We start from the raw sequence: 18,603 nt of genomic DNA, 5'->3' as shown, positions 1-18,603 counted from the left end.
AATTATAGCGAGGAATACCAATGCCGCTAGCGCCAGCTGACAGCATCACACATGGTTTCAGGGGGGAAGTAGTGTGGGAAAAATTGTATTTACACACTGGTAGCCTATATACCAACGAGCAAACAGTACATAGAATGCTGCCTTATTCAACAGTATCTACCATTTCAAGCCAACATTATGCCAACAAATCTTAAACCATCTCACCAAAGGATAAAAGAAAGCTTAGAAAGTTGAGTTAGTTGAGGATGATACTAACACCTGTCAAATCAAGTCTCAATTCAGTCCTCGAAATCACCGCTCACTGCTATGCTTTTTTTCAGTGATTAAAATAATGCATCTGAATATCATATTGAACAAGTTTGATGTCCAAAGTCTAAGCCTTTAATTTTAACATCACATGTATCTCCCACTTTAAATCTTTGCCCTGGAAAATGTAAACAAAGGCAGCGTCCGGTTCATCGCTTCACGTGACACCTACCCCCCGCCAGCGGTTTCAACCATTAAAAATAACTATATAATCTTGTCGCTGATGGTCTGGTTTGCTTTTGTAGCTCATATAGAGTCATCAGAATTAATTTCAGTCTGTTTCATAACCAGTGAAAAACTCCTCACAGGAGCTTTAAGTCTACAAACAACAAACAAGTGCAAGTATGAATAGAGACTGTGAGAAACACAGACAACTTGCATAAGTTAAACAGCATCGTTGATGACGCTCACATGTTAAGCAACTTTTAAAAGATTGTGTAGTCAAATTCCAACTTAAATCTAGTTCAATGCAAAGCGAATATGTTTCAAAACTGACTCCAGCCGGCGTTTGCCTCGCACACTTTCTGCCTGTGTCAGGAGTTTGTCGAGAACTCGATACAGTTCGGCTGAGTGGGTGTTGAATTGCGCAAACCAACGGGGATGGACGATGGGGAAAGTAATTTTGCTGTGGGATTATGGATTCTGCATAAGCTCCACTTTTTGTTTAATGATTTATTTGTAGCCTGTCTTTGCTTTTAATGGTGTGCTTTGTTAATGGGAAATCAGGCCTTTATTCATTGCTGCAGTGTGGCATTAAAACAGCCTAGTCTGTCTGTGTACAAAACACACACACACACCTCGCAAGGCTTCTTATACTTTTTGTTTCATTTTGTGCTCTACCCTTTCCATCTGACCCTCACCGCCTCCTTCACAAACCACCAAGCTCTCCATCAACTCGCGCACACACACACACACCATCATCACACATATACACTAACCTCTCCTCCAACTCCCTGACCTCAACCCATATACCTCCTGAAACCTTCGGGGCTACAGAGGAAAGGTGTTTGAAACACACACACATCCTGTCTGTGGAAATACAGCTCGGCACACACTTGCCGAGTGAAACAAACACACACACACACACAGCAACACACCTACTGTGTCATATTACACCGCAAGTCGGGCTTATGGGAGGCTTCTGCTCTGTTAGATCTCAAACAGTGGGAAGGATACAAGTGAGTGTTAAGGGAGCGAGGGAGAAGAAGAGGAGGAGATGGGGAGGAGGTGAAGAAGGGGGGGTAAGGAGGAACCTTTTCTTGTGCCCAGGCAAAAGAGAAATGGGACTAAAACATGCACACAATGGCACATCGGGTACACTGTGGCACTAAACAGGAAGAAGCTGCAGTGCAAACAGAGCTGCAGCCTTCAGAGCTGTGAGCACACCGAAAGGTCGATGGAAGAAATCACTTCCAATATGTTTATCCTCTTCAGTACAGCCAAACAGAAATGAAACCCAGCCGGAGAGAAGACGAACATCCTCTCCTCTGTTTATAGGAAATGTGGTCTTAATTCTAAGAATCACGAGCATTAACAATACCACCGCGTTCAGATGAATGCTCGTGGTGGTCTCATTTGTTTACGCTGATCATTCTTCAGTGTCTCCATTAATTCAATCAGCATATGTCCGTGTTTATAAATGCTACACGTAGCGCCTCTAATGGAGAAACATTTACAGTATCTCTTACACTGGCGGTACGTCTCTCATAAACACGGACAGCTGATGCAGGAACAGCCGCAGCGTCATCAGCTGGCCTGCCTTTGTTTCACAGAGTGACGGAGGATATGAGTCTGGCCTCTTGGAGATAGACACAATACCAATTAGGCACACACAAACGCATGCCTACACACACACATATTCACGGCAGAATGTTTTGGAGCTACAAAAACCTGACGAAAGGTGATAAACATGCAGGAATTTGACAGCAGCGAGACAATAGGACAGAACAGTGCAGCAGAATAGGGTAGAAGTTTATCCCCACCTTGGTGTATTTCCTGTTCTTCGCCCTCACACTTGGTCCCTCAAGGGAGTTCCTATTGTGCCGGAGCAGAAGGGGAAGGTGGGTGGCAAACTCAGGCTGCACCAGGAGCACACCGGCAGGGAAGATAGTAGGTGGCATACATGCATATAGCTGTTTTTTTAGAGTTGTTTTGAAGATGTTCAAGGCTGCTAACTTCCATCTTCTTGTTATAGAAGAAAGGGAAATATTTTAAAGCAGAAAGTGCCATTGTTCTTGTTCGAATGGACACCAGCAGTAGAAAAACTGGTATTCCCAGGGATCATAATCAAGGTCTTAACGGGGGGAAAAGGATTTGGGTGTCACGATGCATAGAGTGACAGATAGAGCAGTGGTACTGAATTTGTGACGATGACGCCAGTCACAGCTCGCTGACTTCTCTCCAACACGCCCAATGAGCTCATATGTTGTCCTCAGCGCTCGTGGGACAAGTTCATCGGAAGAATTTGGCTGCCCCGGCTTGGAGCGACTACAAAACATTAGCTTTTACCGCCTGTCACCAACGGCCGACCTACGCAGCTCGCTGCCAGCTTGACATGCAGCTGTAAAGTTGGTGGGGAACCAAAATAAAGGGGAGGGGAGGGGAGGGCTTTTCCACTGCTGTCCTCATCACACTTTGATGTTTGCTGTTTCACTGACATTCTGAATTAAACATCGTTGTTTCACTAAACGTGGCATTTGAGGAGAGGAGAGCAAATAGGCAGCAAATCCTCAACTTAATATCAATTTTTCATCAATGAGGAAGTAATTAAATGTATCATTATTGTTGTAACATGTTCACATTTTTCTGGAAATAGCAAAAAAAAAACATGTTCAACAGTATAATTTATGATGTTGAATCAATTCTAAAGTGATTGCGTAACTAGCTGAGCCACCCCGCTGCTTTGTGTGACGACCAAAGAGACAAACCCTGAGATAAAGACACAGCTAATACCCAATCTCTGTTTCCTTCATCCCCTCTATTGTGCACTTGGAATCCACTTACCTCCCACCCCTGAGCCCCTCCCGCCTCACAAATGGTATTTTCTTGTTTAATTTAACAAGAAATGAGTAGTAAATGAAAGCTCAGGCCTCAAATCCCCGACGCGCCCTGTGCTCTGCTCTCCACTCCCCTATGAAAAGGCAATTTGTGAAATTATGTGATAGAGTAATTAGATGGAATTCACCCCCACCTCCCAGCTACACACACCGCCCGTATCCCCGTTTAGATTGTTGCCTTGCTGAACTGTAGTAGGTGTGTGTGTGTAGAAATAAAGAGCGGGGGGGGGGGTTGGCATTCAGAGTGTTAGCATGGGTATATTAGCCTGGCAGACTGGGACACACACACTCTCATACACATTATCACTAACACTCTCTCATTCTGGCTCTCCTCCCCTCCTATTTGTACACAGACTCAGTGTAACGAGGGGCAGCCGTGATCGCAGCTCATAAAAGAAGCCAACCCGCAAACCCTCAATGAGCTGCTTTTTTCTTCCCCCGCCTCCCTTCTCCCCTTAAAACGTGTAAAATGCACAGAGAGAGAGGGAGAGTATAAAAAATCCAACTGGAAGGCATAATCCCCCGTTAATACAATTAGAGGCTAATTTAACCGCTCGTGTACGCAGATGTAGCCGAGCTGGGGGAGCGCAGTTACCCCCCTTGGAAATGTTTTTTCTTTTTTTTCTTTTCTTCAGCACAGCAGCGTGCAGCAGGGTTTTGAACAGAAACAGGTGTGAAAAGCAATATAATTCATTTCTGCGCTGGCAGAGGAGGCCAGGAGCCGCGCTGTTGTTGGCCCTGGGTGGTGGAGGAATCCAGGCTGGGTGTGCAGGGTGGGAGGGGGTGAAAGGAGGTGATGGATGGATAAGTGCGCTTATCATTAAAAGCAAGACATTCTTCCTTCTATCTGAAAATTGGAACGGCATTGTGTTTTATCTGTTCCTAATAGAGAGTTTATAGTCAGCCGCATCCTGGTCTAAACTGACTTATTAGTTCCTAATCTTCTCAGCCAAGAGAGCACAAACCAGATATGTAACGCCTCATCCAAACAACAGAAGGGAGGGGAAAAAAAACTTTTGAGGTCAGAGTTCGGCATTGCCTCAGATGCCATTAGTCTTGTGCTGTTTATTGCTGGAGCCTAGACATGTCAGCACCCTGGTCACCCCCTGCAACCCTGACCTGCCAAGGCAAGCCAGGCCTGCGAGGGTGTTGTCCTACTGGTGCAACTTTCCCAGAGGCAGAAGTTTCCTTTTGGGCCTTTTCTACTATCTAATAGTATGCGTACAGCGTATGGTTGATTTAGACTTCAAGCAATCACATCGTCCAACTTCACGAAATCAAACTTTAATGTTAGACGTTAAATGTATTCTTGTTGTCTTGTGATTGTTGTAACAATTGTGTCTTGGTCGTCCTCTGCACAAATACAAGTTCTCATGAGAACTGATTCCAATAGGCCGAGCAAGCCTCCAGACGCCTTGTTAATAACTTTAAAGAGACATCAGGACGTGAGTTTAATAGGGAAACTTCTGCAGACTTTTTTTTTAATGTGTTTTCATTCATCTATCCATAAATGACAACAAAGACACGATGTCCATCCTGATACTATAAAGCAATGTAGTGGCCTATGTGGCCTGGTGTCTCCGATTAGGTCTTAATTCAATCTAAGCGGCAGTCAGAATCTTAGGCGCCACTGCATTAAGGATTTCAAAGAGGTCCTAAGAGACGACAGACAGGCGGACAGATCTGCCAAAGGCCTGGCGTGACACTGTGATGAGACAGGAAAACAAGAGAACAAGCTATTCTTATTTTCAGCATTTTTATTTGCTTTAAGGAGTTTATCTCTGGGAGTGGATTTGGCTTTGGCTTGTGTGTGTGTGTGTGTGTGTGTGTGTGTGAATGCTTTTGTACGAGGGGCATTTAGACGCGAAGACTCGTCCGTACCAATCACAGGATCGCTTGGTGTCAAAGAGGAGGCAGCTGAGTCAACCTGCCTACCCCCACAATACACACACATATGCACACACACTCATACTGTGCCCCAACCCCCACATTACCCCACACCTTGTAATGAAAACATCATCAATTATCCCTCTTGACAGGCCCCAGGGACCAAAGGCAGACAGCTCTCTTTGGGGGCTTCTCTTTGTGGATTGACCCTCACAGATACACTCACTCGCAACTCACACACTTTTTGCAACCGTCACATGACCGCGTAGGTGTTTTTTTCTTTTTAAGTGTGTGTATTAAAAGCTGATAGGCAGATGACCCGTCTTTTCCAGGGCGGGTAGATAGCGGTCCATGGGAGTGGATGGTAGATAGTGAGACTGGTCCATGTGGTGGAGGCGTAGGGGGCAGGAGGTGTGTCTGTACGTGTGAATGTGTGTGTGTGTTGTTCTGGGGGTGTTGGTGGAAGGAGGGGAGGGTCACGTCACGGTATGGCCGGGGCAGGGGGAAGCCATCGGTCCTGACACAGACCCCTGAAAGGCCATCTGTTTCATGATTGATGGACTGAATGATGGATGGATGGAGAAATGGATAAAGGGTTACAGTGGATGGATAGGAAGACAGATACATGGCAGATGTTGCCAGTTTGGAATATACGTTTATATATTGTTCGGCAGAAACTGGGGCGATATTGACGTTTTATTGGTTGATGCTTTATTCTTCATTGGCTATTGCTGTTTGGAAAAACAAACCAACTTAAAGTCTTTTTAGATTTTGTTTCATCCATAAAAACCAGTACCCCAGTGGTTCCCCTACCTTGGAACACAGGTAGACCTGCCAGGCCACCTTAATGCATCTCATACGTTTGGCTTTTTGAGTTGGGTTTAGGTGTCGATCGATGGGGTGAGCGCCCATCACTGACTCTGAACAAGGGTCATGTTAGTTGAATCTTGGTCACATGCTTTATGGACATAATTTCTGTAACATGGTTGGGTTTTATCACATTAGGACAATTCAGAGTCCATTACTGAAAAGTCAAATAAAAGTTAAAGTATAAACAACAACAACAGACGAAGAATTTCCCCTGAGGTGGTATGAATATTTCATAGTTAAGAAAACAATCCACCTAGACACCTTAAGGTTGGCTTTGTGAAATTGAAAAATGTAGGGTAGGTCAAGTATTTTTGTTTCTTTCAACCCTTTATTTCAAATCTTCTCTGCCGCTCTCCTTTCTGCCTCTTGTATCGTTTTAGTGCTCGGTTTAAAAGCCCTCAAGGGCAGTTAACTTTTAATTCATGCCACCTTTGAACTTTTCCAAAATGTCTGCCGTAGATCTGGACCAGAAGCAAATGTGTGGGTGTGTTGATCTGGCCTTAGTCAAGGGGGCGGGCTGATGTGTTTCCTTGAGAACGTGAGAACTTTACAGACCCTCAAGGTCGGTCAGCGGCGCTGGAGGGGATCACCAAGAGAGTCGCAAGAGATCTGACATGGCTCCCAAATACACACACACGACACAGGAACACACACACACTTCTTTTTAGTTTCTCCTTTCATGATAAATTGTTTTTATAAGTTACCAGCCGAGTGAGAACATTTCTACCTCAGGTATTTTACAGTGAACCATGTTTAAATGATTATCATGATGGTGATAGATGATTCAATCCCACTCCTAATTTCTCAATTAACTTGTCACCATCATTACCATATTCCTCATCTTCTTGCTTTCCCATCCTTCTTCTTTTATTCTCCCCTCCCCCAACGCTCATATAATTTCATAGTTGGGAAACTATGAAACAGTTCAGTGTGTGGTTTCATTGTTGTACGTCTGAGTGATTGATGGCCTCACGCTGAAGCTGTGTTTCACACTCGTTCCATTTTTCATTATCAGCTGTATGTCATAAGTGTGTGTGTGTGCGCGCGTGAAATGTGTGTGCGCACGTGAAATGTGTGTGCCTTGAGAGCGGACAAAGGCCCAATAACTCGGATGTGTGAAATCATTCTTGGTTTGGTACCCACTAATCAGTTTACGATGATTTGCAAATCCAAAGAAGAGGCCCACTCTCATCGCTCAAACACACTCAAATGCTAACGCACACACACACACACACACACACACACACACACACAAGCTGTTAGCAGTGACGTCAGTGCCTGGGTGGGGTGTGGAGTTCCCCACCATCACTGTGGTATTTATTGGAGAGTGAGTGGCAAGCTGACGTGTGGAAGAGCCAGGGAAAAATATGGTCACAAGTCTGTGGTTAGCTTGATTAGCTATGCTAGCAGCGTAGCCTCTGATTGTCACAACAAATGTTACCACTGTTTAAAGTTAAAACTCCTGAAATGAATGTTTGGCTGTTAAATGTTGACCAGCCTCTCAAGAAAGAGAGTTTAGCATAGATTCTGTGTGTAGCATGACTTTGTTCAGCCGGTGATATATTAAATCTGCTATGTGTGAAATCACATTAGCGCTAGCTGTTAGCCATTATCCATTAGGCTGTGTTTGGTGATCCAGAGGATTGTGGGATCTTTTCTGGCTGGAGTCAGCAGCTCAATACCTTTTACTTACAGCAACTGCAGCAGCCTGCCCTAGATACATTCGGTATATATATGTGTGTGTGTGATTGAATATGCAGTTGTGCTATTATTTGTATGTGTCAGCCTCTTGTTTCTTTTGTAAGTGCTGTGTATGTGTGTGTGCGCGTCTTTGTGTCTCATTCCACGCGTGTGCTCGATGGATCCTGTGGCTTTGCCGTCGTGGTAATCAGTTTGCGCGTTGGCTGAACTAATTTATCAATTCAGTTCCTCCCACTTGTCTTCTCTCCCATGCGTGAACGCTCTCTCTCTCTCTCTTTCCCCCCCCACTCACTCGCTCTCGGTCTCCCTCTCTCTCAGACAAAACACTTCTTTCTGACAAACCATAAGGGTTTCCTATCTTTTATGCATGCCTTCTGCCTCCCTGACTCCTCTCTCCCTCTCCTCGTCTTCTGCCATGACTCCCTCTCTCTCATTTCTTCCTATAATGCGCTCTTGTGTGCGTTACACTTTAATGGCCTTGAACCATGATATCATAGCAATATCGGTGCTCTGTTTCAAAGGCATTGGGGAGAGCGCTATGATTTATAGATGAGATATCAACCCATAACTCATCATTTTACACCTACTTGTCTCATAATGTTGTGATTGAAGTTTTCGGTGTAAAACACCGCGATGCACCGAAGGCAGGTGGCATGGAAGGGATGCTCGTAGGCTGGTGGTGCGTTTACACTTGGTCGGCTGACCTTAGGTGCACCTGTGCCACGTGTGTGTTTGTCCTTGGTGTGTATATTTGTGTGTCAGGATGCGTGTGTTTGTATCCAGTGGAGTGAGAGAAATCCTAGCTAGTGAACCAGGTGGTGAGTGCAGACAGGCAATAAGTCATGGTGGAGGAGTCGGAAGGAGCTGAGGGCTTCTAGAGGAGATGTGGTGGGAAAACCAACGCACACGCTCGTCCATTTTTCCCGCTTATTATTTTCTCTTTTACATCAAACATATTTTAGTCTTCCTACTATCCTCATGTCGTCTTTTGTCTTAATTTGTCTCTATAATATGTATGTCACATCGCATAATTGTCATCTTTCCTCATTTCTCTCTCCGAGGCGTGTTGTTGTAGTGTTAGGAATGGCGGGGGGGAAGTGAACAGGGCTGAGGGTGCTGCTCACTTGTTTGTTACGACAGATTAAGTCATTGATTTGTAAAAAGCGGTGCACTGATGGAGAAGGCCCTCCGCTGCCGAAGAGAGAGGGAGGGAGAGAGAAAGCGGGAGAGGGAAACGGAGGGATGCATTTGGCTGAGGAGGATATTAAAATCGAAGATGAGAGGTAGCGGTAAAGAGAGGAGTTAAGCGGAGGTGGAAGAAAAGAAGGGGGGAAAAGGAGGCAGCATGAGATAGTTAAGCAAAATGCTAAATATAGAACAGAGGGATGGAGGGGGCGGAGACGGGTGAGGAAGATAGGGAGATAAAGGAACGGGAGGAAGGAGGGAGGGGTGTACTTTGAATGACAGAGATGTCAGAGGAAGACAGAGGAGGTAGAGTGAGAAAGCTTCCTCTTTCAAAAGCGCCGGCTGCGTCCTCCTTCCCTCTTAAACTTGCCGCTCCAGAGAGCATAAGGGAGCAATTGTGAAATACCCTCACCTAGTTTCAACGTTCCCCCATCCCAGGTTCTTTTCACCCCCCTGGGGGCCAACGGTGAGTTTCTAATTAAAACGTCGGGGGCAAAAGGGTAATTATGATAATAACATAATAATATCGCCAGGGTTATTAGAATGTTCTGTGGTCCCCAAATTGCTTCCTCAGAGAGATCAGATTTCAGTGGCATTACGTAAAGTCAAATTTCCTTGAAAGTCAGGTGAAATGAAATGAATTCCCCCACGGTCCGGGTGCAATCTGAGAATCTGATTCCCTCTTGTATCTCACAGACAGGGAGTCTAAAAAAAGACCTTCAGTTTCTCATCACAATGACACACAATCCAAACCCCTCCTCCTCCTCCTCCTCGCTTACTTTCTTTAATCAGAAGACTTATTTGGTTAGGAAGTCTGATCGTTTGTTTAATTGTTTCTGTTCTGTTGCTCTGAACTCTCCCGTAGCAGCACCCTGTCTCTCTGCAGCCCTGCGTAACGAGCTGCGTGTATTGTAGCTGTGTAACAAGAGAACATTTGTTTTGAAACTTGGAGATCACTGCTAGAACGCTAGCTCCGAGCGCCGTAGCTCGGAGCTAGCGTGCTGGCGCTCTGAGGGGTGTCCTGCTGTTTTTCTCTCAGCTTTCTTTGGTACCTGACGCTGTGTGGATCCCTCCTACTCCCCCATTTACACACCCCTCCATCCCAGGCAGCCCTGAGGCGGCCCACCTCCAGCTGTGGCTGCCGTTCACAGCGCCGCTTGGTGCGAGTACCGATTGCTTTGGAGTGCCTCCCCTCGCTCAAATAGGCAGTAATTACGGGCTTAAAGAGGTTTAGTGGTCCAGCAAACTACATAATCACCCCCTGAATTAGCCCCAGCTCATCAGCCTCAGTCCAACGAGCAGCGTTTACCGCTAGCACTAGCTAGCATGCTGCACCCCCTTCCCTTTATTGCACAGAGGGAAGCACAGCAGCAGGTGTTGTGCAACATCCGGCCCCCTTAATAAATTTAGCCTCCCCTGAGCTGGAATGGGGAGGACTAATGAAGCACGCCCTCGCTCTTACTGAGAGCAAGCAGAGAGCACTGACTCCACACGCACAGCCTGCAATATAAGATGCTCTCCTGCAGTATCAACAGACCCTTTACATTCAATGCTAAACAAAACAATACAGCCCTGTGTTAAGACTTGGTCATGTGCATACATGCTGTAAGCTTCAGTATACACATACTGAAAGCTAGAGACCCACCCAAGTGTAAAGCACACGGATCATAGTTCACACCCTGCAGGAACAGCTCCAGCGTGTTGTTTTGTGCCCTTAGAGTTAAAAAAAAAAAAGCATGAATGATGCTAATCATCAATTATCATAGTGGAGAAGTTGCTAACGCTGTACATTGTCTAATCCACTTTGTAGTAGCGCTTTAATGACATACTTTTCACCCTTTTTCCTCGCTAGCTAACTAGACTTATCTCATTCCCATAGGCAAGAGCGCTGAGAGAGTTCCCTAAACCAACAAAAGCTGTTTTTTTGAGGGGGAAAACGCTCATTAATGAATGAAAAGCCCGAGAACATCTGTTTTTTTCCTCCACGTTCCTTATCTCCAGAAGAGATGGAGAGATTTGATGACAAAAACAGTTTGAAAGGGGGTTTCTTTGCCATTTCTGGTGCATATATCGAGGTTTCCAAAACGCTCGTGAATAATTCATGATACCAGCTATGAGTTGGTTTACCGTGGTCCAACGCCATGAAAGAGGCTGTTTCTGCGCTGACGGGGGCAGGCTTTACGGAGGGCACTCTGAAACTCTCATCCTGTAGATGGCTCATGTTGAAGCTCTCTAAAGATCTGTTTTTGCTCTGTTTTGTTATTTTGCATCGGAGCAGCCCAAATCAGAGGAAATTAGGTTAGCGGTGCTTTGTTTTTTTTCTGTTGTTGTTTTGTTCCCTCTCACTCTCTTTTCTTTTTGCCTTTAATCCCCCCTTTCTCCCCGAGCCAGCTTTGTTGCTGGGTCCCTGCTCCCTAATGAAGTCAAAGGGATGTCGGTGGATGCCACCTACACAGAAAGGAATTTGAAATGGCGTAGCGTTCGCAGCACAGCATGAGCACACACACAGAGGATGAAACTTCCACCGAATGAGCGAGACATTTTTTAAAATTTGAAGCTTTATGAGATACAGCAGGCTTACAGTTTGGAACGCTTGTTTTAAGGCCTGCTTGTGCTCAGGGTTCTGGCCATTTGTTGTTAGCATAACAATGTGCTCGCCTCCCCAAATATTTAAGGTAATCTCATACATGTCTGGCAGCAGCAAGGCTACACTTCCAGTAAGCGGCGTGTTCCTGAGTGTGTGTGTGTGTGTGTGAGAGATAGTTTGGTATGATACTCTGATGCCCTTCTAGCCAAAAAGGCCCCCGGATTAGCCGTCAGGCATTCCTGATGGGCAGCTCGGTTTCCACGGTGATTTGACCTGGGAACAGCGAGGGGAACAGTCCTGGCAAAGTCAAGGCTTTTCACTTTTACCTCACTCGGTACATGCTACTCACTAACCATGCATAATGTTGCTGTAACCTGCTCACTGTGGCAGGTTGTTGGGTTTACTGCATCAAAACTTCTTATAAGTGAGCTGAAAAAGTATGAAGTACAGTAAATAGTTCCCCGTTAACAAGTTGTTTACTGTGATTCACTGCTGTTTATGGCCTCCCTGTGCCTTGTGGCAAACCCCAACCATCTGCTGGTGAAGTGCGCTAGCTCAAAATACCATTGACCCATGTGTGTTATCCACAGATTGTGCAGTGTCATGGCCTCTTTTTGAGGCGCATCACATGACTGTGACAACATATGATTTTCCTCTCCCTCATTCCTCCCTCCATCACGTTTCATGGTTACAGTTTTTATAAAGCTAATGTGGCGTGTCAAGTCTTTTTAATGGGATGCACAGAAGCTTGGGAAGCACGGCTTTAAATAGAAATATATGCAATGATAACACCGCCGCGCTAATGGCTAAAGGAGGAGTGAGAGGAACGCAGGCTGCAGTGGATCTGTTAACGAGGAAGGAATCACACACGTTCAGAAGCGAGTTATTTGACATTTACTACCTATGTAACAAGTATGCCATTAGTTTTACTATCATATTTATAGTGTTGTTTTGTTGTTTCTGTAATTTGCCGAAGCCAAATTAACGAAGTACAAAGTCAAAGTATTTGGAGCAGAGAAAGTAAGAGTGAGAGAGAGGGAGCTGGTTTTGCTGAGGAGGCGAGATTTAGAGAACAGCAGCGAGATAAAAGACATTTCTGAAATAGCCTTTCCCTCACGGTGAAGCGGAGCACCCCCGCCAAACAGCGACTTTAGACCCTTGTTCCTATTTCCTTCAAGGTGAGGCGAGGCTTTATTCAGATTACAAGTTGCAAAATGAGGAATTATGGAGACGTGACCTTGAGGAAGTTGGTCGTTTTTTCCTTCCTGTAGAAGCTATTGCTCTCAGAGATGAGATTCAAATTTTGTTGGGACAGGTTGTCCTGTAAAGGTCAAAGGTCGGTCACCACGGTTACATTTGTCTTCATTGGTACGAGGTAATAACCTCTCCCGAACTGTAAGCCGCAGTAGCTCCAGGTTTTTGGAACATGAATGAAAATGCTGTGCAGGAAATGAGAGTCATAATGATAACTTAAGAAGAACGTTAAAGTAAGAGTCTTCATTATTTCTTTTATATCTCTCATAATGTGATACAGCTACTTTAAGACATCTTTAAATGTGTAACCGTAGTCTGATTTCTGATTGCTATTTTTGCAGCAGTGGTTGCTGTTATGGTTGATATTTGTTGCCGGACTGCCTGGAATAGTTCTGTCCCGGGTTAAGCATGGGACAAGGGGAGTAAATGGGGGTCTTGCAGAATATTTCTGCTCTTATCTCTCCGTTAAACCCCTGGGGCTCCAGATATCCATTTCCATGTCTCCTCCCCTGCCTCCTTCTTCCCTCTTCCTCTCTTCCCTTCCTCACTCCGTCTATCTATCCCCCTCTTGTTCTTGTCTGAGGGGGTCAGAGAGGAAGACGGTCAGACAGGGAGGGGATGTTACTGATGCTCTGTTACTCACCCACACACACACACACATCTGCACGCAGACACACACACACACACCTATGACCACGCACAGTGGAATTTATTTGTAGCTGAACACACACACATGAACACACTCTTTTATCCACAGCTTGCTAATACGAACACACAACGCAACAGACACACAGTAACGCGCCCACGCATACACACACACACACGGATTGATAAGACGTACAGAGGGGAGAAGAGAACACACACGCCCCTCCTGGCACACACATGCTCAGAGCCCAGCAGAGAGCGGGGAGCGAGCAGGGTGGAAATTCTCATGAAAGGAGTTGTATATTTGGAGAAGACATATCATTAAGATAGGCGGAGGGAAGAGGGAAAGGGAGGGAAGGATGCGCAGAGAAACTTTCCATCTGCTCTTTTAAAGAACATGTTATTGCTTTTCTCACTAAAGACCTTTCTATCTCTCTCGCTCTCTCTCAGAGCCGCTGAACCACAGCCAAGAGCCGTTAAGACAGCAGAATCACTGACAGACAATATTAAAACTGGGTGACTTGTTGCTGTGCGAGGAACTAAATCACAGTGTTTTGACGGAGGGGAGCTAATTTGGCGGTTTGGGAAAAAAAGAGAGGACAAAAACAGTTTGGGCTTTCTGTCCGTCTCTTCCTGGTAACTCCATTAAGTGTGCGTTATTTAGTTCGGGAAAACTCATGAACTTAAACCCAACGCTGAGACGAAATCCATCAAAATGTTAACTAATTTAAAAATTCAGTATGAAAAATGAAGCACTAGATATCCAGTGTTATGTGATCATATTATTTTCAACCATTCATTCATGTCTAAACAGCTGTTTCATATTGTTCCACATAAAGGTGGAGCTAATTTCACCGATAAGCAACCTATACTTTTGGGGACTTTATTCTGTCACCATTATTACAGCAGGAACCTCAGAATGCTTCTTATTTCTGTACTTGTGTAAATATGTTGTGGCACACAGAGCACACACCATGCTTCTCCAAATCTGCTGTCTGGGATTCAGCTTGCGTGTGCGTCTGTCTGTGTGTGACCCTTTCTGTATAGCTGTCTGTCTGTGTGTGTTTACTGGGAAGCCAGAGTTGGAGACGCACTGATACAGGGTGTGCTTGTGCTTTATGTGGCCCCTGGCGCGGCTGCGGCGCCCGATATCACGAGGCAGACACTCCTGCTTCAACAAATGTGCGGCCCGTAGAATGGACACATTGATCTTTTCGTGTTCAATCAGCTCTGTTTGTCGAAAAACTTAAAAGACATGTTCACATGATTAGTAATATGTCCGCTGTGAGTGTGTGTGTGTGTGTGTGCGTATATATGTGAAGTGCGTCAAGACATCAGATGACACAGGCCCTAAAGAATAATGTTTTCTCACTTCACACACAGGCAGGCAGCTGATTGGCGCCCCAGATTTGCTGATTGTGAAGTTATCTGATTTTTGTATAGTATGGAAAACGTTCACACGCAGTGTATGGATGGACAGTTCACATGCATTGATGCACACACATACATGCGCAGACACACAAAAACGGAGTGCAAAAAAAGAAGTGGACACCAATTTGGCCAGAGGCGACAATGCAATTATAACTTAGCGCATGAAATTAGCCTCCTTGTGTTCCCATTCCCCACAACCAATCACATGGACAAGGGAGTGCTGGGAAAAAAATCTGTCTCCTCTCTCTCTGCCGGCTCGTCCCGCCATCAAACACAATCCTGTTCATTATGCGCTGGAAAAACTGTAATGAAAAAATGAAAACGCTGGCGCCGCACTGATTTTGCACGTCTGATTGTCTATTAAGTGTGCGTATTCTTATTAGACATACTCTATATATCGTACAGTAGTCATATGTGTGGCGCCTGTTGTTGGTCAACATAACATGGGATGATAAGTGAAGAAATATCAGGGTTCGGACAGATTGGGGTGTTGATGTCATTCATTTAAAATAATTCTAATTGATGAAATACGACATCATATCGAGAACATCGAGCAAACTCTGCATTTTCTCCGACATTTTAACAGAATGAATCATTCAGTGATCTTTTACTAACCTTCATAGTTATTTATGTATCTCTTCCCCCTTTCCTAAATATATATTTAACATTTCAGAATACATACGTAGAGTTTCCAGTTAGTGCTGTCCCTTGAACTATCTCTTCTCTCCCCCACTCCCCCTCTCCTCCTGTTTTACGGCCTGCCCATGGTGTTCAGCACAGTCCATGTCTTGTCTCAGTCATGAACAGCACATTGTCCTCAGCGGACAAGGCTCCGTGCAAACTGTGATACCACCCCCCCTCCACCCCCACCCCCTCTAATATAAATCAACACACTCCCCGAGTTCACATTTATCCAATTTATTCATTCTATGTATTTAAACAGGTGGCTCGGCTTTAACTGTTCTCAGCTGGCTTCTCGAGGAGGGGGGGAAGACTGTCGTTACGACTCATGTATCGAATGTATGATTGTTTAATTTCTGAAAAGTAGGGTTAAGTAATTTCTCTTGTGTCGTTACCATATATCTTGTTTGAACTGTTTCAGAAGAGTGACAGCCTGTTTGTCAAAGCTTGATTATCTCTGGGTGAAAATCAGTTTCTGAAAGGTAGAAACACAGCTCTGTTCTGTCCTTTAACTGGCAGATATTTAGATTTTTAAGATATAAAACCGTCAAAGTTTAACTTGGTTTTTGAGATAACAGTGTGTGATTTGGCTCATACCCAAAAGACTGAAACCTTTGAGGTGTTCTGTAGTTTAAGTTTCCTACAATCAATGCTGTGCTGCAAAAAGTGGCACGCTTTACAGAGTCATGTTATTGTAGCAACCGCACTAAGGATAAAGGCAAACAGCAGCAATAAAGACAAGCGATTTTACCTTCTCTTGTCTGTATTCCGTCGGGTTAACGCTACATATTCCCCGCTCACTGATTACATATGCGGCGGAGTGAAAAGGGGGGGGCCGTCGACGCGAATATATTTGTGTAAGAGGCTGCCTAATTACCAGAGCTGGTTCTCCACTTCACTTAACTTTCTAATTGGCTTGCCTTTTTGGCTGCCATTAATTACAAGATTTCATATTCCATTAATGATCGTGGAGGAGAGAGAGGAGCGATAACGTGCGCGCACACTCACACACACTTACAGGAAACATACTGACACCTACGCACCAATGAGCATTAGCACTCGTCTCATTTTCTACCTCTCATTATGCTGTATGGTTTTGTGTGTGTGTGTAACCTGTGCTCTACAACGACTCCTTCTTTATAGAAAAGGCACATCAGTTCGTTCTTTCAACAACAAAAAGCATCATTAAACAATTTGTGATCAGCCTTTTCTCATACATGCTGTATTCTCTCTCCTGCAGCACCCCTACCCGTCAGAAGAACAGAAGAAACAGCTGGCACAAGACACAGGCCTCACCATCCTACAAGTGAACAACTGGTGAGTCTTTCCAGAGTTTACTTGCAGTCGATTTCAGGGGTTTGCACCCCGAGGCTATCCAAGTTCTTAATGATCGGAATTAATGCCTCCACTCCACCCCCATTTCATCCTACACACACACACACACACACGCAGAAACACGCACACTCCACTTACCGAATCATCCTCACCTAGATCAATCCAACTAAAGAGATATGGCCTGGAGTGATTTTCCAAACCAACAGCCTAACTCAGCCAAAAGATGAGCATCCATGTTAATTAAAAGTCAAACTACTATCTGAAAACATCCAATAAAATCATCCAAAATGTAAGCGGCATGATTTTATTGGATGTTTTGCCCGTTAAACAAGAATGATCACTAAAAAAGTGGTAGCTTTGAGACTAATTATAGGGTTTTACTTTGACTCACTTATTTTGGTGGTTGTGGCTTTTTGTAGCTCATTTTACTGTGATTAACATTTGTTAAAGTCAGTCGGTGAACTTCTCATGTAACATTTATTCTGTCTTGGTAAAACTTTAACGTTTATTCCAAGTTCATGCGCCAAATTATCTTAAAAAGCTAGCTTAAAGTTAACCCTTTTCAGAGGTAGCTAGCTGTGTACTTTATCTACTTCTAGAGATGTAACGACAGCGTTGTGCTAAAAATGTTATTTTAAGAGTAAATTAAGAAACAAAAAATTTGCCAAAGCCAAAGCATTTTAAGTTGTTCTTGTTAGCATGTAGCCTAGCTCAAAGCTGCACAGGCTAATGGTTACCCTGCCTTCACAGATGACTGCTCTGTAAGTGCAAACTAGCATGCTAATTGGGCAGAGGCGTGACTGCAGCCGGTGCCATAAAATAAGCTCGCTAACTAGCCGTTGTAACCTCAGGTAGCACTGTAAAAAAGGTAGAAAGGGGCCCTGTGTCCTTGTGCGGCTAGTCTTATCAGAGAGATGGCTATCAGCACATGCTTAGTGTTATTAGCCGTGTCTAATTAAAGGGGCTGGAGTCTGGCTAACCGAGGCAGGGCCCGGGCAGAGCGGTGTTTGATGTGAACGGCCCTTAAAATAATCCTTGAAAGTATCAGTCAGTTTGCAAGGTGCGGGCATGAAAGTGCAGAGAGGCAAAGAGGCAGCAGAAGGAGAAAGAGAGATAGAGGGAGAGAGTTAAAGAGCCAGACGGAGTGAAAAATAGATGAAGAGAAAGAGAGGATGATAAGGAGAGGGGGGAGAGAAAGAGATGAGACATGATAAATCCCCATTACCAGCAGACTAATGATGTTAACATTATTCCCCGCCATTGTTCAATCACAGACCTCAGAGACAGACAGACGTTAGATTAGGGGATGGTGTATCAGTCTATGGAGAATTCATTTAATACCAGGCCAAAAATAATGCACGCACACACTGGCAGAAAAAAGGCTTTCTGACCAGAGGGAATCCTGTAGAGGTTATCAAATCATGTGACCCCTCTAAAATCCATGGGGGATCAATTCTTACAGCGGAGATAAAGCCAAGCAGTGTGTGTTTCTGTGTGTGTGTGTGTGTGTGTGTGTGTGTGCGTGAGAGAGTCAGACAGACAGTCACATGAACAGTAGCTTGGTCACTTAGGCTGACTGTGTGCTCTGATTCTGTTTGTTGTTTTTTATTGGTAGGGGGGATAGCAACACACCCTGAAGGTGTGTGCGCGTGCGTGTGTGTATTT

The 18,603-nt window shown here is 44.7% G+C and overlaps 1 protein-coding gene across 1 annotated transcript in view; it reads left to right on the top strand.

Moving 5' to 3' along the window:
- Positions 1-18,603, top strand: part of LOC138588327 (homeobox protein Meis1) — a 74,093-nt gene that overhangs the window by 36,165 nt on the left and 19,325 nt on the right. The window contains exon 9 of the mRNA XM_069658387.1: positions 16,844-16,920. Coding sequence (XP_069514488.1) covers positions 16,844-16,920 — 77 coding nt within the window. The remainder of the gene's footprint in view (positions 1-16,843; positions 16,921-18,603) is intronic.

Source organism: Semicossyphus pulcher, unplaced genomic scaffold (genome assembly GCF_022749685.1).
Source record: "Semicossyphus pulcher isolate SPU_LCO1_2020_fin unplaced genomic scaffold, fSemPul1.0.p SCAF_12, whole genome shotgun sequence".
Taxonomy (NCBI): domain Eukaryota; kingdom Metazoa; phylum Chordata; class Actinopteri; order Labriformes; family Labridae; genus Semicossyphus; species Semicossyphus pulcher.
This window is presented reverse-complemented; position numbering and strand designations above follow the sequence as displayed.